Genomic DNA, 24,013 nt, shown 5'->3' with positions numbered 1-24,013 from the left:
GAAAGAGGGAAGGAGAGGGAAAGACAAAAGGATTTGGGTTTTAAGGGAGAGGGTAAGGAGTCATTCCAATCCCGGGAGCGGAAAGACTTACCTTAGGGGGAAAAAAGGACAGGTATACACTCGCACACACACACATATCCATCCTCATATACACAGACACAATATATATAGTTATAATAGAAGGAAACATTCCATGAAGGAAAAATATACCTAAAAAACAAAGATGATGTGACTTACCAAATGAAAGTGCTGGCAGGTCGACAGACACACAAACGAACACAAACATACATTGTGTGTATGTTTGTGTTCGTTTGTGTGTCTGTCGACCTGCCAGCACTTTCATTTGGTAAGTCACATCACCTTTGTTTTTTAGGTATATATATATATATATATATATATAGTTATAATAGAAGGAAACATTCCACGAAGGAATATGTCTGCTTGTGTCTGTATATGTGTGGATGGATATGTGTGTGTGTGCGAGTGTGTACCCGTCCTTTTTTCCCCCGAAGGTAAGTCTTTCCGCTCCCGGGACTGGAATGACTCCTTACCCTCTCCCTTAAAACCCACATCCTTTCGTCTTTCCCTCTCCTTCCCTCTTTCCTGATGAGGCAACAGTTTGTTGCGAAAGCTTGAATTCTGTGTGTATGTTTGTGTTCGTTTGTGTGTCTGTCGACCTGCCAGCACTTTCATTTGGTAAGTCACATCATCTTTGTTTTTATATATATATATATATATATAAAGAAAGATGATGAGACTTACCAAACAAAAGCACTGGCTGATGAGGCAACAGTTTGTTGCGAAAGCTTGAATTCTGTGTGTATGTTTGTGTTCGTTTGTGTGTCTGTCGACCTGCCAGCACTTTCATTTGGTAAGTCACATCATCTTTGTTTTTATATATATATATATATAAAGAAAGATGATGAGACTTACCAAACAAAAGCGCTGGCAGGTCGAAGATAGGTCTTTTAAGTAAATATATATATATATATATATATATATATATATATATATATATATATATATATATATATATATATATACTTAAAAACAAAGATGATGTGACTTACCAAATGAAAGTGCTGGCAGGTCGACAGACACACAAACGAACACAAACATACACACAAAATTCAAGCTTTCGCAACAAACTGTTGCCTCATCAGGAAAGAGGGAAGGAGAGGGAAAGACGAAAGGATGTGGGTTTTAAGGGAAAGGGTAAGGAGTCATTCCAGTCCCGGGAGCGGAAAGACTTACCTTAGGGGGAAAAAAGGACGGGTATACACTCGCGCACACACACATATCCATCCACACATATACAGACACAAGCAGACATATTTAAAGACAAAGAGTTTGGGCCAACTATATATATATAACTATATATATATATATATATATATATATATCGTGAGGCTACAGCGAAGATCCCTAGCTCTTTAAATAAGTGTCTGCAGGACGATCTGGGATGAGCTCCAGCAATTATACTGATTACATGTGTTTGTACAATGAACACTCTTTTACTCAATGATGAGTTTGCCCCAGAATATGATGCCATACGAAAGCAGAGAATGAAAATAGGCATGGTAATTTAATTTACTGAGATGTATATAGCCAAAATTTGCAATGACCCTAATATCATAAGTAGCTGAAGCCAAACGTTTCAGCAGATCTTCAGTGTGTTTTTTTCCAGTTCAACACCTCATCAATGCATACACCTAGAAATTTTGAATATTCTACCTTAGCTACCGATTCCTGAACGAAGTCTTTGTTTATTAATGATGTCATTCCATTTACTGTGTGGAACTGTATATACTGTGTTTTGTCAATGTTTAATAAGAGCCCATTTGCTGAGAACCACTTAATGATTTTCTGAAAAACATTGTTTACAATTTCATCAGTTAATTCTGTCTGTTGAGTGTGATAGTTATACTTGTGTCATCAGCAAAAAAAACCAGTTTTGCATCTTCGTGAATATGGAATGGCAAGTCATTAAGATATATTAATAACAGCAGAGGACCCAAGACCAAATACTATAATATCCACATCCATCAAAAATAAATGCAATGTAAGGTAGGTTAGGGTGAAAGCACATGTGGGGCAAGAGTACACATCAAGCTTTCAGGTCTATAGAGCAGAAGATCACCATTGCCCACCAGTCAGCGCATGTCATCTCTTCAGTTCTATTCTGGAACCTTGTGGTAGTTGGACACTTGCAGCAGCAGAAAATGTGTTAAGTCACTCTTGTATGCTTTTGATGATTCGTAGTTTTCACGGAGTCCTAGGATAACCTAAAACTATTTAAAAATTAGATAAACTCAGTAGCAGAACTGGCAGCTATAAGCTTCCAATAACCTTCTTCATCCTCATGAGTTTAGTTGTGTATATTATCTGTAAATTGCCAAAAAGGAAAATAGTGGAATGGGGTAAAAGTATGCAGGTGTGAGAGGGCAGAAGTTTTCAGTGCATACTTTTACCGCATAAAGAATCCACTTGTGAACTTTGACCCTTCATAAGGCAATGTGGGAGGCAGAATCAGCTGAAAAGAAGGAAAAGAAAAAGAGAGCCCTTGCTCGACATAGGATGTAGGAGTAGAAATTTTCTGCTGATAAAAAAGCTTCAAAGGAACCAACTATTTCATTGTCTTTGTCAGAATTGGAGACAAACATGTCTCTGCATAACAATATCTCTGTCCTGGACGTGAATTTTTCATGGGACAAAGCAGATGTAGAAGATAGTTCTGTCTCAAGGACAGGAGAACTAAAAGTTTGAAAGCCCACAGAAAACTTTACTTTTACCTATACTTTCTATCATGGCTACGATGGAGATTTTTACAAACATCTGGAAACATCAAATTTCAGGAAACAAATGAGGAAGGTTACATTGGAGATTAAGACGTGTTGTTGTGGTCTTCAGTCCTGAGACTGGTTTGATGCAGCTCTCCATGCTACTCTATCCTGTGCAAGCTTCTTCATCTTCCAGTAGGTACTGCAGCCTACATCCTTCTCAGTCTGCTTGGTGTATTCATATCTTGGTCTCCCTCTACACTTTTTACCCTCCACACTGCCCTCCAATACTAAACTGGTGATACCTTGATGCCTCAGAAGATGTCCTACCAACTGATCCCTTCCTCTAGTCAAGTTGTGTCACAAACTCCTCTTCTCCCCAATCCTATTCAATACCTCCTCATTAGTTATGTGATCTACCCATCTAATCTTCAGCATTCTTCTGTAGCACCACATTTTGAAAGCTTCTATTCTCTTCTTGTCCAAACTAATTACCGTCCATGTTTCACTTCCATACATGGCTACACTCCATACAAATACTTTCAGAAACGCCTTCCTGACACTTAAATCTATACTCGATGTTAACAAATTTCGCTTCTTCAGAAATGCTTTCCTTGCCATTGCCAGTCTACATTTTATGTCCTGTCTACTTCGACCATCATCAGTTATTTTGGTCCCCAAATAGCAAAAATCCTTGACTAGTTTAAGTGTCTCATTTCCTAATCTAATTCCCTCAGCGTCACCCAACTTAATTCGACTACATTCCATTATCCTCATTTTGCTTCTGTTGATGTTCATCTTATACCCTCCTTTCAAGACACTGTCCATTTCGTTCAACTGCTCTTCCAAGTCCTTTGCTGTCTCTGACAGAATTACAATGTCATCGGCGAAGCTTAAAGTTTATATTTCTTCTCCATGGATTTTAATACCTACTCCGAATTTTTCTTTTGTTTCCTTTACTGCTTGCTCAATATACCGATTGAATAACATTGGGGAGAGGCTACACCCCTGTCTCACTCCCTTCCCAACCACTGCTTCCCTTTCGTGTCCCTGGACTCTTATAACTGCCATCTGGTTTCTGTACAAATTGTAAATAGCATTTCGCTCCCTGTATTTTACCCCTGACACCTTCAGAATTCGAAAGAGTGTCTTCCAGTCAACATTGTCAAAAGCTTTCTCTAAGTCTACCAATGCTAGAAACGTATGTTTTCCTTTTCTTAATCTAGCTTCTAAGATAAGTCAAAGGGTCAGTATTGCCTCACGTGTTCCCATATTTCTATGGAATCCAAACTGATCTTTGGCTTCTACCAGTTTTTCCATTCGTCTGTAAAGAATTTGCGTTAGTATTTTGCAGCCGTGACTTATTAAACCGATAGTTCGGTAATTTTCACGTCTGTCAACACCTGCTTTCTTTGGGATTGGAATTATTATATTCTTCTTGAAGTTTGAGGGTATTTCGCCTGTCTCGTACATTTTGCTCACCAGATGGTAGAGTTTTGTCAGGACTGGCTCTCCCAAGGCCGTCAGTAGTTCTAATGGAATGTTGTCTACTCCTGGGGCCTTGTTTCGACTCAGGTCTTTCAGTGCTCTGTCGAACTCTTCACACAGTATCATATCTCCCATTTCATCTTCATCTACATCCCCTTGCATTTCCAAAATATTGTCCTCAAATGCATCGCCCTTGTATAGACCCTCTATATATTCCTTCCACCTTTCTGCTTTCCCTTCTTTGCTTAGAACTGGGTTTCCATCTGAGCTCTTGATATTCATACAAGTGGTTCTCTTTTCTCCAAAGGTCTCTTTAATTTTCCTGTGAGCAGTATCTATCTTACCCCTAGTGAGATAAACCTCTACATCCTTACATTTGTCCTCTAACCATGCCCTCTTAGCCATTATGCACTTCCTGTCGATCTCATTTTTGAGACGTTTGTATTCCTTTTTGCCTGCTTCATTAACTGCATTTTCTTATTTTCTCCTTTCATCAATTAAATTCAATATTTCTTCTGTCACCCAAGGATTTCTACTAGCCCTCATCTTTTTACCTACTTGATCCACTGCTGCCTTCACTACTTCATCTCTCAAAGCTACCCATTCTTCTCCTACTGTATTTCTTTCCCCCATTCCTGTCAATTGTTCCCTTATGCTCTCCCTGAAACTCGGTACAACCTCTGGTGTAATGAGTTTATCCAGGCCCCTTCTCCTTAAATTCCCACCTTTCTGCAGTTTCTTCAGTTTAAATCTACAGTTCATAACCAATAGATTGTGGTCAGAGTCCACATCTGTCCCTGGAAATGTCTTACAATTTAAAATCTGGTTCTTAAATCTCTGTCTTACCATTATGTAATCTATCTGAAACCTGTCAGTATCTCTAGGCTTCTTCCATGTATACAACCTTCTTTTATTCATTTTTGAGCCAAGTGTTAGCTATGAATAAGTTGTGCTCTGTGCAAAATTCTACCAGGCGGCTTCCTCTTTCATTTCTTACCCCCAATCCATATTTACCCACTATGTTTCCTTCTCTTCCTTTTCCTACTGTCAAATTCCAGTCACCCATGACTATTAAATTTTCGTCTCCCTTCACTATCTGAATAATTTCTTTTATCTCATCATACCTGTAATATGTTTACATATGTAAAACAAATTATCAAAAACAATTTATAAATCCATTTGAAGGCTTGCCAATACTATTAGCTTTTTAAATATCTGTCCATTTCACCTATTTACTAAAAGTATTGTCAATATGTAAGTTTCAATAGGTAACCTATATTTGATTTGATCTGGTATATGTATTCCATGGATCCATACATGCCAGTAATTTGCTTGGATGTGGAACACTTCAATACAATTATACAAATACAGTTAATTCTAAATAATAACATAGTACAATAATATAAATTATAGTAAGTATCAATTTCTCTTATTTACTAGCTAACATTTATGTTGTATTGTAATTCACTGTCTAACATTAACATAGTATTATATCTTTCATCTAATAACTAAATAACAAGGTATATCTTTTTATTCAAGAAGTGCATTAAAAGTGTATATGGGAACTTTTAATCATTTCTGGAAGAGAATTCACCTAAGGAGTGCAGTGGATGGTCTAGCAGGTAATTCTTTAATGTCTTTCTGTCACTAAAATCTATTTGTACCATGAGTGTAAAGTGCCCGACGTGCCATAGAATCGTTAGCTCCGGGGTCTGGTGTGATGGATGTAGTAACTTTTTTCATTGGGGCAATTGTAGTGGCATGGCAATTGGGAAAATAAGCGAGACTCATCAGTGATTCTGTAGGCTATGCAGTAGAGATAGAAAGATTGTGGAACAGGAGGGGAAAATTGCTGCCCTTCAGGCTGTGTTAGATGAGGCTAGGCGAGAACTGGGCAGTTTAAGGGGGGAGAAGGGTAAACAGGGGTGGGAAGTGGCAACAGGCATAAGGAACAGGCCAAGAAATTCTTCTGACAGCTTTGTTATTAATGTAAAAAATAGGTTTGACCTGTTGCCTCCTCAGTCAGAAACTCACAGAAGTAGATGTAGACAGGGCTCAACAAGCTTTCAGCAGCAAATTGAATAAGAATATAGGGAAGTCTGCAAAGAGAAAGAAAGTCTTGTTGCTACATAGTTTGCATGCTAGGGGTGTGGGCCAACTTCTGCAGGATGAATTAGGGTCAGAATACCAGGTCACAAGTTTTTTCAAACCTAGTGATGGACTGGGGCAGGTTACAGAGGATTTAGGTTCACTATTTAGAGGCTTTACTAAGGAAGATACCGTGGTTATTGTGGGTGCGCCGGACAACAGTATTGACAGAGATCTGGGGTACAGCATAGTGTGTGAGCTGGCAAAGATTACATCAACATCGAGTCATGCCAGTGTTGGGTTTGCATCAGTTCTGGAGGGTCACGACTGACCTCATTTGAGCTCTTCTGTCAGGAGAGTTAATTTGGAGTTGGAACAGCTACTTGGACCTGGTGCAGGGTCACACATTGGTGTGGTTCCTGTTGATTCACTCTGTAGGTGGGACTATACTAGACATGGGCTACACCTCAACAAGAAAGGGAAGGGTAAACTGGCTGGGCTGATAGCAGGAAATTTAAAGGGGGGAAGAACTACATCTCATGGTGGAAACTCTTTTTTAGTGTAAGACCAGTGTCCAGTGGGAAACTCAGCCAGGCAAGTACTAAAGATGTTAAAAAAGTTCAAGATACTCGCAAAAGTAAAGTGAAAAATAATGTTAGTATATTTCAACAAAAAATTGGGGGATTGAAGAATAAACTTGATGAGCTTCTGCTTTGTTTAGAAGACATAGAAACTGAGAATGTAATAGATGTACTATGCCTGTCTGAGCATCACATTGTCACTGATAAAAAGGTTAGCATCAATGGGTACAAATTAGCTGCACATGTAAGTAGAGATAATATGATGAGAGGAGGAGTTGCTATATATGTCAAAAGCTTCCACAATGTAAAAAATTTAGAAACTAAAAATTTTTGTGTAGAGCAACATATGGAAGCATGCGCCACTGAACTTCAACTAAATGATGGCACTTTCATAATTGTAACAGTGTATAGGTCCCCCTCAGGGAATTTCCAGCTATTTCTAGAAAACTTGGATGCTTTGTTGTGCTATCTGTCAGACAGGGGGAAGCAAATTATCATTTGTGGGGATTTCAATGTTGATTCGCTGAAAGGGTGTAATAGGAAGAATGACCTTGTAGTAGTACTCAGTTCTTTCAATTTGAGCTCCGTCATTGACTTTCCTACTCGGATAACAAAGAACAGCAGTACATTGATAGATAACTTTTCTATAGACCAAGATAAGTTTAAGGGCATACATGGTTATCCTGTTGAGAATGGTCTTTCGGATCATGGTGCACAGCTAGTTACAGTACATGACATAGCTCCATGCAGTATATCAAATCAGACTTTCAAAGCAGTGTGTTCAATTAGCAATATAAATATTGCAAACTTTAAGGAAAGCCTACAGCAGCTAGACTGGGATGAAGTGTATAAGGAACCCAATGCAAACTTGAAATATAACTTATTTCACGATACATTTTTAAGGGTATTTGAAAATTGTTTTCCCAAGAAAATAGTTAAACATAATTCCAAGAAAACATATGAAATACCTTGGCTAACTAAAGGAATAAGAATATCTTGCAACTGTAAAAGAGAACTGTATCTAACAGCAAGAGGGAGTTTTGACCCCGAAATTGTTCAATATTATAAAAGCTATTGTGCGATACTAAGAAAAGTTATTAAAAAGTCCAGAAGCATGTGTATCATGTCTGAGATCAGTAACTCTGATAATGAAATTAAGGCAATTTGAAATATTATTGAAAGGGAAACGGGGCAACCAAGAGCACAGGAAGACTCTAGTGCCATAAAACTGAATGACAAGTGTACTAACAAACAATCAGAAATTGAAAATATTTTCAATAATCATTTTTTAAATGTTGTGGAGAAAATAGGGTCTAGATCTTCACTAGAAGAGGCAAGGCTGCTAATAGAAGAGGCCATACCTGTGCAGTTTGAAAAAACTGTAATTCCACCAACCTCTCCCTCTGAAATCAGTAAAATAATAAACTCACTGAAAAGTAAAAGTTCTTACGGAATTGATGGCATTTCCAGCATGGTACTTAAAGCTTGTTCCACACAGATAAGTAGGATTCTCAGCCACGTATGTAATAGCTCTTTGGAGCAGGGTGTTTTCCCTGATAGACTGAAATATGCCATTGTAAAACTATTGCATAAAAAGGGGGATACGTCGGATGTCAACAACTACCGCCCAATCTCTCTTCTGACAGCTCTATCAAAAATTTTTGAGAAAGTAATGTATTCAAGAGTAGCCTCCCATATTTGTAAAAATAAAGTACTAACAAAATGTCAGTTTGGTTTTCAGAAAGGCTTTTCAACAGAAAATGATATATACGCTTACACTGATCAAATATTAAATGCTCTGAATAACCGTACATCGCCCATTGGTATTTTTTGTGATCTCTCAAAGGCCTTCGATTGTGTAAATCGTGGAATTCTTTTAGATAAGCTAAATTATTATGGTTTGAGTGGGGCAGTGCACAAATGGTTTAATTCATACTTAACTGGAAGAATTCAGAAAGTTGAAATAAGTGGTTCATGTAAGGTTAAAACAACAGCTGACTCCTCAAACTGGGGGGCTATCAAGTACGGCGTCCCACAGGGTTCGGTCTTAGTTCCTTTACTGTTCTTGATATACATTAATGACTTACCATTCCACATTGATGAAGATACAAAGTTAGTTCTTTTTGCTGATGATACAAGTATAATAATAACATCCAAAAACCAAGAACTAAGTGATGTAATTGTAAATGATGTTTTTCACAAAATTATTAAGTGGTTCTCAGGAAACAGACTCTCTTTAAATTTTGATAAAACAAAGTATATAAGTTCCATACAGTAAATGGCACAACTCCAGTAATAAATATAGGCTTTGAACAGAAGTCTGTAGCTAAGGTAGAATTTTCAAAATTTTTAGGTGTGTCCATTGATGAGAGGTTAAACTGGCAGCAACACATTGATGGCCTGCTGAAACGTCTGAGTTCAGCTACGTATGCTATTAGGATTATTGCAAATTTTGGTGATAAGAATCTCAGTAAATTAGCTTACTATGCCCACTTTCATTCACTGCTTTTGTATAGCATCATATTCTGGGGTAATTCATCGTTGAGTAGAAAAGTATTCATTGCTCAAAACGTGTAATCAGAATAATTGCTGGAGCCCACCCACGGTCATCCTGCAGACATCTATTTAAGGATCTAGGGATCCTCACAGTAACCTCACAGTATATATATTCACTTATGAAATTTGTTGTTAATAATCCAACCCAGTTCAAAAGTAATAGCAATGTGCATAGCTATAACACCAGTAGAAAGGATGATCTTCACTATGCAGGGTTAAATCTGACTTTGGCACAGAAAGGGGTAAATTATGCTGCCACAAAAGACTTTGGTCGCCTACCAAACAGCATCAAAAGCCTGACAGATAGCCAACTAACATTTAAAAATAAATTAAAAGAATTTCTAGATGACAACTCCTTCTACTCATTGGCTGAATTTTTAATTATAAATTAAGAATTAAGGGAAAAAAAACTTAAAAATTAATGTCATGCAATATTTTGTGTAATGTAATATCTTGTACAGATATCTCTTATTAACCTGACACGTTCCACATCATTACGAAGTGTCATATTCATGATCTATGGAACAAGTATTAATCTAATCTAATCTAATCTATATCTGAATAGCATTTCATTTTCTTTTGTACATTTAACATAATTAGGCAGTACATGAAAAGTTTTAATAGCAGCATACTTTTCTCCTCCTGTACAAGGGACAGAGTTTTTAGTTCAAAATGGATATCATCTTTACCTCTAGTGTGATAGTGGTGGCACGAACAATTTGTTTCATACTGATCATGGTTTTTAATGACAAAATTCATCAGAGAGTATATGTACTGACTTGTTGTTGTCAATATTCCTAACTGTGTGAAGAGTTATCAACATGAAGTTCATGGAGAAACCCCACACATAACCTGGTGAATTTCTGCAGAAGATTACTACATAACTCATGAGTGAAAGTTGGTTGTCATATGCAATGACTATCTGTTCTGGATTTTTATTTTTAGTGTGGAACTGAATAAAATTATTTTTTCTTAATATTAACTGAAAGAGAATTAATTGTAAACCAAGCTCTAACTTCTCTGAGTATGTCATTATGTCAGGCTCTAGATCAGTAGCAGACATACTATGTACCGCAGTGCTTGTATCATCAGCAAACATAGTGAATTCACATTTTTTACTAAAGGACAGGGGTAGATTGTTAACATATGTTACAAAGAGCAAGGGCCCAAGAAAAAATCCATGGGGAACCTCATGGTGTATTTTGCCTCATTCAGAAGCCACTGTATTAAGAGATCCATTGTTGTAGACATGTAGGACCATCTTTTTTTGTGTTTTAACCAATTACCTTGGCCCTTTGACTCCTTAATAACAGGTCTTCTCTAAGTGTATCTTGTGGTTTACACAATCAAAAGCCTTGGAAAGGTCACAGAAGACACCAATTGGTGACTTCTTACTGTCAATAGACTCAAAGATATCATTTGTGAGTGAGTATATGGCTCACTCTGTTGAAACCCCTTTCTGAAAACCAAACTGTCTATGGTTAGTAATATTGTGGTTATCTAGGTGGGCCACAGTGCTGTTATACACAGCTTCTTCAAGAACCTCTGAAAATGTTGATAAGAGAGAGACAGGACAATAATTCACGACATCTGTAGCATCACCAGACTTGTAAAGAGGTTTCACAATGGCATATTTCATACTTTCTGGAAAAACTCCTTCACAAAGGGATGTGTTGTAAATGTGAGCAAATATTACAGTTACTTCATTACTGCAGGCTATTAACAGCTTGCTAGAGATGTCTTCTGTACCTGAAGATCTATTACTTTTTAATGAGTGAATTACTTTTTTGATTCCATTGACAATTATGGGTGATACATTTATTATCAGTAGAAATTTCAGGGAGGTTAAGTTTTAGATTATCTGCAGTTTCACTTGGGTCACCACTGCAACCTATTGGAGAAGTGGCAGTTATAAAGTGGTTATTGAATGTATCTGCTAATTTTTAGGACAGCAGTTCTTACATTGTCAGATGGTGAAGTTCCTGCTATCCTCTTTATTATATTCCAAATTATTCTGATTTTATTATTCGAACAGCTAATTTCTGAGGTTATACGTATACTCTTTGATTTACTGATTACTTCTGTTAAAATCTTACAATGTGTACTATATAGTTAAGCTGGAGAGGATTATTAGATTTTCTGGATATTATATACAGTCCTCTTTTTCTCTGGCATGATACTTTTCTTTATGCCCTTGGTGAGCCATGGTTTTTTGTCTGATTGTCTGCCATGTAGTCTATAGATCTTTTTTGGAAGGCACTTTCAAATACTCCAGATACTTCATCTGTAAATAAATTATATTTTGTATTAGCATCACCTGCAAGATAAGCATACCTCCAGTCAGTCTCCTGAAGGCATAATTTGAACTGATGAATATTTTCCTCATTCATGTCTCTAATGGTTTTCCATTGAGCACCAGCATTACTCTGATGTGCATTAAAGTTGTTAATGGTGAGTATTTGCCCATCATGATCAGAGAGACCATTTATGACTTTTTTTGCTGTGGTGTGATTAGCTCTATTCATATCAACAAATATACTGCCAATTAGAGTGCTGGAAGTGGCAGCAGTTCTTTTGGGAACACTGATAGTTCTATTTAATTGAAATAAGTTAGGGCTATTTAATTTCAAAATGGCTCTTTTCTGTTCATTTCCAGTGTTCTTTAGGGTAATTTTTTTTTCACTGTCCTTATTAGTTGCATCAATGTGCAAATTTAGGACAATTAACCCTGACTAGTCGACTAATTGTAATTTTTATAACTGTTATATGCAAAAGGCTGGTACTAATTATAAAATAATTATGTTCATTTGGTTTTTAAAAATCAAGAGTTCTTAATTTTTACATGTACCCTATTTCTTTCCAGTTGCTATGGTTGGGGGTAGGAGTATGTACAGTGTACTCTTGGCTGAGGCCTGTGTACTCTTACGTCACAGCACTGGATAAAAGTAGGTAAAGTTACTTTTTATGGATAATTTTATTACATCTCTAACAATAATAGGATGGCAACAAAACATTTATAATATGTTACCAAGATGTAGAACTAGGTGTTGCATACATAACTAATACAACAGTGCTTCAAGTTTTTTAAAACATGTTTCATAGAACCAAAAATGTGCATTTTTACCCTGCCTACCCAATATCTTTTTAAAAACATTCAGACAGACATTCACTTTATGTCTTTCTATGAGGCAGTCACCATTACTTTCATACTATGTAAATGCTGACCAAATGTGGCTTCCATTCAAAGAAATAGTATTGATGCCAGCTGAGGTATTACACCAAGTAAATTAATAAGAGATTGAACAAAACCACTGTGGTACACAGAACAGGTCAGGACATTCTTGCATAATAATGAAGAAAGCATTCCTGATTCAGAAGAACAAAAAAACTCCAATATTATCCACAGTTTTTAGATGCCAGAAACTTAGTGCATACTTCAATGCAAGAGGTTAATAAGAGATTGAACAAAACCACTGTGGTACACAGAACAGGTCAGGACATTCTTGCATAATAATGAAGAAACCATTCCAGATTCAGAAGAACAAAAAATCTCCAATATTATCCACGGTTTTTAGATGCCAGAAACTTAGTGCATACTTCAATGCAAGATACATTTAATAGTTTCCATAACAAGACTCTGTCTTGAAATCTAGCAGAAAATCAAAAGATATTCTGGTCCTATGAAAAGCATACCAATGGAAAGACACAACCAATAACTTCAATGTATGATGGCAATGATAATATACTGATGAGAGAGCCACTAATGTAGAGGTACTAAACACAATATTATGAAAAACATAGATTGCTGCACACCATATAGAGAAGACATTGAGTAGCAGACAGGCACAGCAAAAAGATTGCTACATATTTGAGCTTTGGACCAAAAAGGTCGTCTTCTAAAGTAGAAAACATACACATTCACACAATCACACACACACACACATGATCGCTGTCTCCAGTTGCTGAGGTCGGACTGTGTACAGCAATTGTACATGATGAGATAAGCAATCTGTGGGTGATGGAGGTAAGGAACAGGTTGGGATGGAGAGGGGGAGCAATAGCAGGGTAGGGGTATGGGAAGGTGTAGTGCTGCTTATCCTCCTCCATTACTATCCTTCCCCTGCCCCTTCCAGATCATCCATCTGCATCTAGCCGTGCTACCCTGCGCCCTCTACATCCTTGCATGCTTCCACAAGCAGCACTGCACCTTTCCCCATCTTTACCCAGCTATCCCTTCCCACCCAAGCCTCCTCCTTACCTTAGCTGTACCACCCATCATCCACAGTTGCTTCTCTTGCCAGGTGCAGTTGCTGTATGCAGTCTGGCCCAAGCATCCAGAGACAGTGGTCATGTTTGATGTGTGTGTGTGTGTGTGTGTGTGTGTGTGTGTGTGTTTTCAACTTTAGAAGATGGCCTTTCAGCCAAAAGCTCAAATGTATACGTTTTTTTGCTGTGTGTGGTAGTGAGCCAACATTTACTCTATATTATGAGTAGGAATCTACCCTTTTCATAATATTGTTATTACACCAGCCTAGATTTTTCATTGTTTAGTTAATAAGCACAGCATTCTGAAATTCCTTCACCAAAGAAGAATCTGGTTCAAAATGTATACCAATTAGATTCCTTTCAGACAATATTGATGTAATGGCTTCATATTTAACAACTATATACAACAGCCTCACTCACCAAAAGATCTGTCCCTAAGGATGGATCACACCAACACACAATAAAAGAAACAGAAGTAATATGATAAATTATAGACCACTATCACTGACATCAATTTGTAGTAAGATTCTGGAACATGCACTGTGTTACAAATTCATGAAATACCTCTGATGCTGACATACAGTCACCATGTTTCAAGAAAAATATTATTCTTGTGAAACACAACTAGCCGTTTTTTCACATGAAGTAGTGAGTGCTGTCAAATTCACATGAAGTAATGAGTGCTGTCAACAGGAGATCTCAAGCTGATTCCAAACTTCTAGATTTCCTGAAGGCTTTTTATAGCATTCCTTGCATATGACTTTTAACCAAATTGCATCCCTATTGAATGTTGTCTCAGTAGTGCAATGGGATTTATGCTGTCCTGTTAGAAAGGTCACAGTTTATAGAAACTGATGAAAACTCATCAAGTGAAATAGAAATGATATCTAGTGTTTCTCAAGGAAGTGTTATAGGTCTTCTGTTGTTTTTAATCTATATTAATGATTTAGGGTACTATCTCAGCAGCTCTCTCAGTCTATTTGCTGATGATGTTGTCATTTACCATCTAGTAAAGTCATCAGCAGATCAAAAAATTGTAATATGGTGTAGACAAGTTATCTCTATTGCACAAAAAGTGGCAGCTGGCCCTAAACAATAAAAAGTGTGAGATACTCCTTATTAACACTAAAATATAGTCTGTTAAATTTCAGCTAAATGATACACAACACAAATTTTTAAGGTTGTGGTTTCAGCTAAATACCTAAGGATTACAATAAGAAATAAATTAAGACCATCACACAGAAAATGTTGTGGAGAAGGCACACCAAAGGTTTGCATCTTACTGGCAGACCGTTTGGAAAATGGAACAACTACTAAAAACTTGTCTTGTCCTCTTCTGGAGTATTACTGTGCGATATGGGACCCTTACAAGGTAAGACTAATGGAGAACATAAAAAAATTTCAAAGAACAACAGCTCATTTTGTATCATATAAGCACATCGGGGTGTCAAAAAATAAAAGGTGTCCTTTGATGAGATGAGACCCATTCATGAAATTACAATCACCAATTTTCTCCTTATTTTATATGAAAGAATGGTCACTTGATAAAATGAGGGAAAACAGAGCTCATACAGTGAAATTTAGGTGTTCATTTTTCCCGTGTGCTTTTTGAGAGTAGAACAGTCATGAAACAGTCTGTACCTTGTTCTTTGAACACTCTGCCAAACACTTAAGAGTAGTCATGTATATGCAGATTTGGATATAAGCAGAATTTTGTTTTTTAATATCCTGAAACTAAGGATATAGGAAAGTTTGACAATCGGGACTGAATTTAAAGTTAAACAGATATTCTTAGTTTTGATTTGGAAAGCAGAAAAAATAAAATAGTGCACATTTTTTATGTGCCACAAAAAATATCAGCTCTGATATTTAACTCACAGGACTAACAATTAATAGTCATAGCCACATGGGGGTACCCTGGTGTAACTTGGTAACTTTAATGTTAACAAATGACTGCCAGAGATAACACAAGCAGTACATGATGAGAAAAAAAAAATTCTCACACTTGGCTGAGGACCTATGCCTAGACCATTTGATATGTAATTGGGCAATTACCCACTGAGATGTCAAGTTGCAAAAATCGGGCAACTAACCATAATACCTTTACTTATTACAAATACAGTAGCCTTAGAAAAAATGTTCCTCTATGTAATATTTAAAGTATACCATGGCATACAGTGTGAAAGTCCCGTCACACATTTTCATCAAAGGAGCACCTCCTGATTAGATGGTTAAGCTGTGATCCCCTTATCGCACACAAGGAAACATTAACTGTAGGAGGTTATGAGCACATTTTACAGCACTGCACACTGTTTACATCACAGGAACAGTTTGGAGACAATGATAGTTTGATCAGCATAACAATGCACTCTGTCATAAAGCAGTATCTGTGAGGCAATGCTCAGAGGACAATAATTTCCTAAAATGTACTGGCCTGCCCAGTATTCCTTACTGAACCCAATGGACCCCTTTTGGAATGTGTTGGAATATGCGGACCCAAATGTCCAACATCACTACAGTTCGAGTTTTGGCTCTTGAGGAAGAAAGGACTGCCATTTCTCCACAGACATTCATTCAGAGACGTTTTTTGGGAACAGCTAAGTAGAAGGCTAAAATTATTCAAATGAGTGATGGGGTTTTCAAATCATCTGTCATTTTTTCATTCATGTGCATAGAAGCTGAGTTTTATAGTCAAATATAGTTGTCAGACTGTCTTCCAGTTCCTTATGAAAACTTTAAATCTTAATAACAACATCAAAATGCTTTAAACAAATTGAAGGGGATAGAAATTCTAGTGGCTAGTCCCTCTTTACATGGTACTGTTGTGACAATACATCAGCTACTAGGGAAAAGTAAATGTTTACAACTTGCAAATTGACATATTTCATATTTGGATGTAAGGATGAGAGAATGGAAAATTTATTTGAATGTAGCTCCCTGGAGATACTGACAAGTATTACACAAGTTGCTCATACAGAGTCTTCAGCAGTCATCTGTCTCATAGACAAATAGCTCTCCAGAAGAGATAGAAGTGCTTTTAACAAAAACCATAAAAGAACTGCATTGAATGATACGTCATTGAGGTATTAATACAACGAAGTAGACATATAAGCTGATTTACCAAAGTCTTTATTTGCAAGTTCTGCCATATGATAGGTACGATAGGCAATAATGTCTCTATCAACAAAACTCTCAAGTCAACCAACACTAGGTACTCCACTACCACCACGTACAATGGCTACTGTCAACCAACCATTACCATGTGAAAAAGTATCATTAAGATCAATACTAAAATTAAGTCTACAACCACAGAAAACACAAGGTCCATCGACGAGTGACTGGGCAGCAACAGTCTTCACAGCGTTCTTCTTCTTGTCTGCAGCAGATGTTGAGAATTCAATGTTCTCGATGGTTTTATAGACTGTTTGCTTTCTCTTATTACGAGTATACAAAGACAATGCTGAAGTAGACATATAAGCTGATTTACCAAAGTCTTTATTTGCAAGTTCTGCCATATGATAGGTACGATAGGCAATAATGTCTCTATCAACAAAACTCTCAAGTCCACCAACACTAGGTACTCCACTACCACCATGTACAATGGCTACTGTCAACCAACCATTACCATGTGAAAAAGTATCATTAAGATCAATACTAAAATTAAGTCTACAACCACAGAAAACACAAGGTCCGTCGACGAGTGCCTGGGTTGGTTGACCGGTTGGTTGACAGTAGCCATTGTACGTGGTGGTAGTGGAGTACCTAGTGTTGGTGGACTTGAGAGTTTTGTTGATAGAGACATTATTGCCTATCGTACCTATCATATGGCAGAACTTGCAAATAAAGACTTTGGTAAATCAGCTAATATGTCTACTTCAGCATCGTCTTTGTATACTCGTAATAAGAGAAAAATATCTCTTAATGAATCTGTATTTATTTGGATTAAAGGCAAAGGAGTATGTGAATATGTAAAATTTGTTGGAGACTGTACTTTCTATTTTCATAAATAAAGTGAACTGTAGCGTAGCTGAGAACCGGACAAGGGTACATCTAGAATCTGTCGGCATAGAGTATGTAACAGCATGTTACGTCATCACATCGACCAGTTGACCTTTGACCCCGCACCGATAAGGCTGGCCGACGTCATCTTGGCAGCGCGCCAGTGGCGGACTTAGCGCACATTTCTGTGATGTGAACCTTTTAGAGAAAGGTATTGTGAGGAAAAGCTTGACACTTAGGGTGAGTTAAAAACAAAACCAGATATTCTTCTGTCAAGATAGCATACTAATGATAATTACAATGCAATATATGTTTCCAAAATTTAACATTTATTCCAAATTTTAGTTCTTATGAAAGAAATTTTAAATACCTGTGCATTGTCTAACCACCAAGTTATCCACTGATTTCACCCAATAAAATCTCAGTTGGCTTTCCCATTCAAATTCCTGTTCATCCATAATGCTGAAACAAATTAAATACTTCTATTATTTTTATATGGTAAAAGTTAATTGTGATTTTAGACAGAAGAAGAATTTTCTTAGCTTACCTGTCTCTTACAAATGTTTCAATGATATCACGTGCATGAACATCAATAATGAGCACAGTATTGAATTTCTTGCGATCATTTTTGGACAAATTTCCTCTGACTCTGACAACTAATTCATCAAGCTGCCTATTTTGTTGTTCGAGGTACTCCTTCATTGACCTCTTTTTACCCTGTTAAAGAGCAACCCAAGGCTTTATTACATTGAATTCATCATAGATCTACCACAGCATTTATTGATGCTGTGGCATGTCCAAGAGTAAAAACATGTCAAAATACATTTTAGAGCATTTAAATCAAGCAAACATATGGGAAGACAAGAATGAGAAAAAGCAATAGGAAATTTATGGAAGAAAGCTTTCCATGCCAAAAATGGACACACAAAACTAATTTGTGGAAAACAAGCCACGATTATGAATAGGTTTTGTCTTGTAATGTGTGAAAATTTAGATTCTGGCAAAGAAGATGTTGTTCCCATTGCTTTTTAACTCTAAATAGATATTTTATAAATGTTTAAGAATACTGGTTTTCTCAGAAAACTTCATTCATGAAATCTCCTTAGTTACTTGCCAAGTAAGCATGTTGTTTTAAAGCATCAGTTTGGTAAGTTATCTACTCATCAGCTCCAGATAAAATGCCAAGTTTCTGTAAAAACTACTCTTATATGTGTTGTAGAATACACTACTTCCTGTACCAATTATACATTAGATGGAAGTGTTTGTCTTAGATGGTTGTTGTGCCTGACAAAGTGGGCAGTGCAAAATCCAGTTATGACATGATGTACTGGATCAAGCACATTACTAGAAGTGATGAGCTTCTGTTGACTTGAATAAGGAACTCAGCAGTAATTCACCCATTCTAAATGCAAAGTAAATATATGCTTCTGATATAATGAGAGTTGAAGACTGTAATGAGGATATGGAGAGAAATATTGTTTGCTCAACCTTAATAAACAGAAAGGAATGTTAGTCATGGTTCACACTTGTAATTTGGTATTGACATTCATATTTATCCATGACTAAATAAATATAATTTCACTGATATAATTTCGCTGACTCGACTCGTGATATATATAAACTTTCAGTTATTTCTAAGGAAATTTTTTTCTAAAATTTTTATTTTTCAGTCTCCAGTATTCCCATTGACATCCAACACTCTCATTTTTATTACTATTTTTTACATTAAATTTTTTATATAGTATATTTTGAAACGTAGTGCACACAAACTCATAACATAAAATATGAGGCATAGTTTTTAGGGAAGTACCATTCTGGAACATATATAAGACAAGTAAATTTTTCTTAGCTATTTATTTTTACATGAAAGCCTGTACTTTAATTTACTTTTCTATGTAATTCCCACCAATATTAAGGCACTTATATCATACAACCAGATTTGGATACCACCCTCACAGAAATCTACCCAATGATTAGACAACAATTGCAAATTGCCTTTTTGACATTTTCAAATGCTTCTGCAAATGCAGGAACACATGATAGTCACTGGGTGTTGTATCAAGAAGGTTGATCAAATTGTACCCAGCCAAAGGATCCAATTAGCTCTAGAGGTCAATTGGTTGTGTGTGGATGGGCACTGTCAAGACACAAAACAATCTTCTTATTCAACATGTGAAATGGGACTACCTTCCCATCCCTATCTGAAATTCTTTCCTCATCACAACATCCTCTGAAGAGATCATTTTAGCTCGAATTTTTAACTTTCTGGATTTTATACTGTTTTGTCTATTCCCAGTTCCAGCAGTACAAATGAGTTTATTATCTCAGATTAAATTTCACATTAATATACTATCTAATTTATGTTAGCAACTAATGAGAATAAGCCATTTGTTAATAATCCAACTTTGAAATTTTGTGATATGAACTGTGCAGTCACGTGGCACCACATATTCTTGAAAGTTTACCTCTCCGCTACTTCTGAAAAGCTACAATGTTGATTCATTATGATGATTTAAAATGGTAACTCTACTTGAGAGCAAACCAAAGTACTATTAATAATATTTTATTCAAAGTGATTTGTTTATAATTAACTAAAATGTAATTTAAATTGTTCACTGCAAATACGTAGAAATTGTATATGAAATTAAGTAAACTTTTCCAAACTAAATGTCCAAACATGAAGGGCAATGTCAGGCCTATTTTTTTATGTAAGTAACTAAAATCATCTCACGAGTTTTAATTGTTATTTTGTAAATCTTACATTCAATAATGTCTTTGCTTGTTTACTTTTACATAAAAGGAAGTGAAACATGAGCCACGAGTCAGTCTGCATTATTGCCTTTCAGAAGCTGTTTGTGTGAGAGTCTTTCAGAGGCTGTCAGACAGCCAATGTATATTCCACATATGTACTTGATAATCAGTCACAATATATGTTTTATTTAAAAATTAGTACAACAGCAACACAAGATTCCAAGACTTTCTGAAGCAACAACCCTCAAGGATATCAAAGCTGAGTGTCTCATCATATGGAGCAGCTAAGTTATTATGTGAATTTTCATTCACTGTGATTGAAATTTTCTAGTTTCACTCATCTTTGTACTTGTGAATAGTGGAGGTAAAAACTATTAAGTTGCTATGATGGTATGACCGAGAATTCACTATTACCACTGTCCAACTACAGTCAGAACCTGAGAAACTGTAAATTTTTTCTCATTCAGCATTGGTGGTAATTAAAGTCCTTCTCTTCTCTATTCGAGGGAGGTATTTTACATGTCACGTCTTTTGTTATGGATTGCATGGAGCAATTTTTTTTTTTTAATCTGACAATAAGTCATAGAATTAATGGTATTACCATAAGGCAAACATCCACAAGCAATACCCCCCTCCAGTCCCAAAATGTTGAATGACACCAGTCCATGGATCGTTGCTTTGGTTCAGGTGTAATGTAAGCCACCCATGTTTCATCATCTGTTACAGTTTGGTGTAAAAACTCATCCCTTCAGCATTGTATCACTCTAGGAATGTCAGAGAACTGGCTAATTGATTGGTTTTGTGCACTTCAGTCAGCAATTTCAGTACTCAGCATGAGCATAACTTTCAATAATTTAAATGTTCTGTAACAGTTGAATAAAGCACACGTTTGGACACTTGAGGAAACTCATCAAATTACATTGAAATCATAAAGCACATATTTCATGGGTACTGTGATTCTCAGAGGCATTTCATTTACTCACAAATTTTCAGTCATATGAGACATTTTGAATAATCACTAACAAAACTAAACACGCCAAATGTCTGCAACAGCTTCTGTGACTTGCCAACAGAGTATAGAACACAGCGCAAATGGGCCAAAGGCTGATTATGTTGCTGCAGTGGTGGAATTTCGAAACAGTACTTACTTCAAAAGCAAGCCTCAGAAATAATAATAAGAACATAATTTTTATGTCTTATATAGTACTGTATTACTATTACTACTACTAAGTGCCAAATGCTAACTGTGGTGCTGCAGTGGTGGAATTTCAAAACAATACTTACTTTAAAAAGACACCTCATAAATAATAATAAGAACATAATTATTATGTCCTTTATAGTATTAAATTGCTACTAGTAATAACATAACAAATTACACTCTCTATAATGACAAGTAATGTAAATCAGACTGAAATATGCAACATAAAATATACCCATGACAAGTTATTATTGTTGTTTTCTTCCCCTAATTTTCATTTTTTAATTTTATGTTTTTACTTCTATCAGAGCTCCAAGATTCTTCACTTTCTACACCTTCTGAAGTTTCTTTATTGCTAAGGAAAATTTCCTATTTTCTGTGCTTTACATTTCTGCTCCTTTTTGAACTTCTCTTGACTCTCAAAGGTTTGCCTCATATCTTTTATGAGAAACAGTAATTCGGTAATCAGAGCACTGTGAATGATTTGATGGAATCTTGCATTTTCTACAGTTCTCTGCACAATTAAACTTTGGTCATGTTGGTTTTTGATAAGTAAATTTTCATCAGTCTGAAACATTGTTCTCAATTGGGGTGTTCCCACATGAAAAGACTAAACTAAATTTAATAGCTTTCCAAAGTAAGTAGTATTTCTGGTTACACACCACAAAACATGAATACAAATCACTGACTTTGAAAAGGAACTTGCATTCTACAAATAAGTTTTCAAATGTACTCCCAAAGTAGTGTGTTTTTTACTGCGAACGATACTACACTGGGTTTTGGCATTTTTGGAATGTGTCAGAGCTTTTAACAGCAGTGTAAAATCAGTATAGTAATATATTAAGCCTTGGTTTTAGTTGCTATTTATGGTTAAATATTATACAGAGTGTCCCAGGAGTAATGGTCAATATCCAGAGACATGATAGGAATGATCATTCAAAGCAAAAAATCTAGTAAACTGGGGTCTAAAATACATATCTTAAGAGCTATGAGCATTACTGAAGCACTTTGCTTTCCATATTCTGAGATGTGGTGGTGTGGATAAAATCAAGGAAAAAATGTCTGTCAAGATGGGCAATAAAGTGCATGCTTTAAAAAAGAGCTATGAGCACTTGTTAGTCTTTGTTACTGTGAAACACATCTCTTCGACTGAACAGTGCTCATAGCTCTTAAGGTATGTCTGCTATCCCAGTCTGACAATTTTGACAGCCTGCCAGCTGGCATGAATGTAGATGACAGCTGCTAAGCAGTGCTCCTATGCACAGGCCACGCCCACTGCACCAGCCTATCAGCACTTACGGTGGTCCTATAAAGCCAGCAGCACAGAAGCTCAGACCACAGTTGTGGTCCAACAGCACTTGTGATCGTTTATGTATTCATCATTGTTCTGGTTGCTGATAGTTGCTACATCCCAGTATATGATCTGGTTTTGCTCTCTGGTCTTGGTATTTTGCTGTATGGTGTGTGTGTCTGCATTGGACTGGTGATTTCCTGTTGATGCCATTTACCCATCAGCCAGTGTGTTCCAGGCTTGCTTGATTCCAGTTTCCAGAATTGGTGACAAGGTGAAAGGTTAACAGTGCATTATATATGTAAAACTTGTACAGTACGTGGAACAGCAACAGCAACAGTTGCTCCTGCAGTGGCAACTGGACCAGTAGTTTCAACAGCAGCTCCAGCAGCAAATGGACGTTTTGCATCAGGAAATTTGGCTTCTGACAGAACAATTACAAGCACAAAGACCCATTCAGACTTTGTTCACCTCCCAGAGTCCCACTCACCCACCTTTCTACCATTTAATGATACCAAGGGGGATTGGGACATGTATTTGCAGCATCTGAAACAACACTTCACTGCTTTTGGATTCCTCATGATGGTCTCCAACAGCTGCTCTTCCATTTTTTGGTCTTCCCCTGAGACATTTTTCTTACTTAACAAGTTGGCTCCCCTCTCAAACCTGGCTGCACTCACTTTTAAGTAAACGTGTTTCTTTGCTGTTGAAATATTATTCACAATGGTTCCAAGTGGCCACATCATGCGTTGAGTTCAATCAGTACCACAAGCAACCAGGAAAGTCTTATCGTTCTTGGGTGATGAGTTTGCAAGGTCTGAGCCATCATTGTGATTTCACCTGTGCTAATCCATCTTGCAATACTGCATATGCCAATTACCTAATTCATGAGGTAGTAATCCAGTTGGCTCCTGATCCAGAAGTTTGCAATGTAGCCCTCAAGCTAGACAATGGTTCCTTGTATGACACACTGAAAACTGCGCACTCTTTTGAGATCACGCAGGCACGTAAGGAA

At 36.7% G+C, this 24,013-nt stretch overlaps 1 protein-coding gene across 1 annotated transcript in view; it reads right to left on the bottom strand.

Moving 5' to 3' along the window:
* LOC126088335 (dynein axonemal heavy chain 10) overlaps positions 1-24,013 on the bottom strand; it is a 1,153,099-nt gene that overhangs the window by 832,355 nt on the left and 296,731 nt on the right. Inside the window, exons 14-15 of the mRNA XM_049906469.1 lie at positions 18,306-18,475; positions 18,129-18,220 (exon numbers count right to left, since the gene is read on the bottom strand). Of these exons, the coding sequence (XP_049762426.1) occupies positions 18,129-18,220; positions 18,306-18,475 (262 nt within the window). The remainder of the gene's footprint in view (positions 1-18,128; positions 18,221-18,305; positions 18,476-24,013) is intronic.

This window comes from Schistocerca cancellata, chromosome 6, assembly GCF_023864275.1.
Source record: "Schistocerca cancellata isolate TAMUIC-IGC-003103 chromosome 6, iqSchCanc2.1, whole genome shotgun sequence".
Classification (NCBI taxonomy): domain Eukaryota; kingdom Metazoa; phylum Arthropoda; class Insecta; order Orthoptera; family Acrididae; genus Schistocerca; species Schistocerca cancellata.
This window is presented reverse-complemented; position numbering and strand designations above follow the sequence as displayed.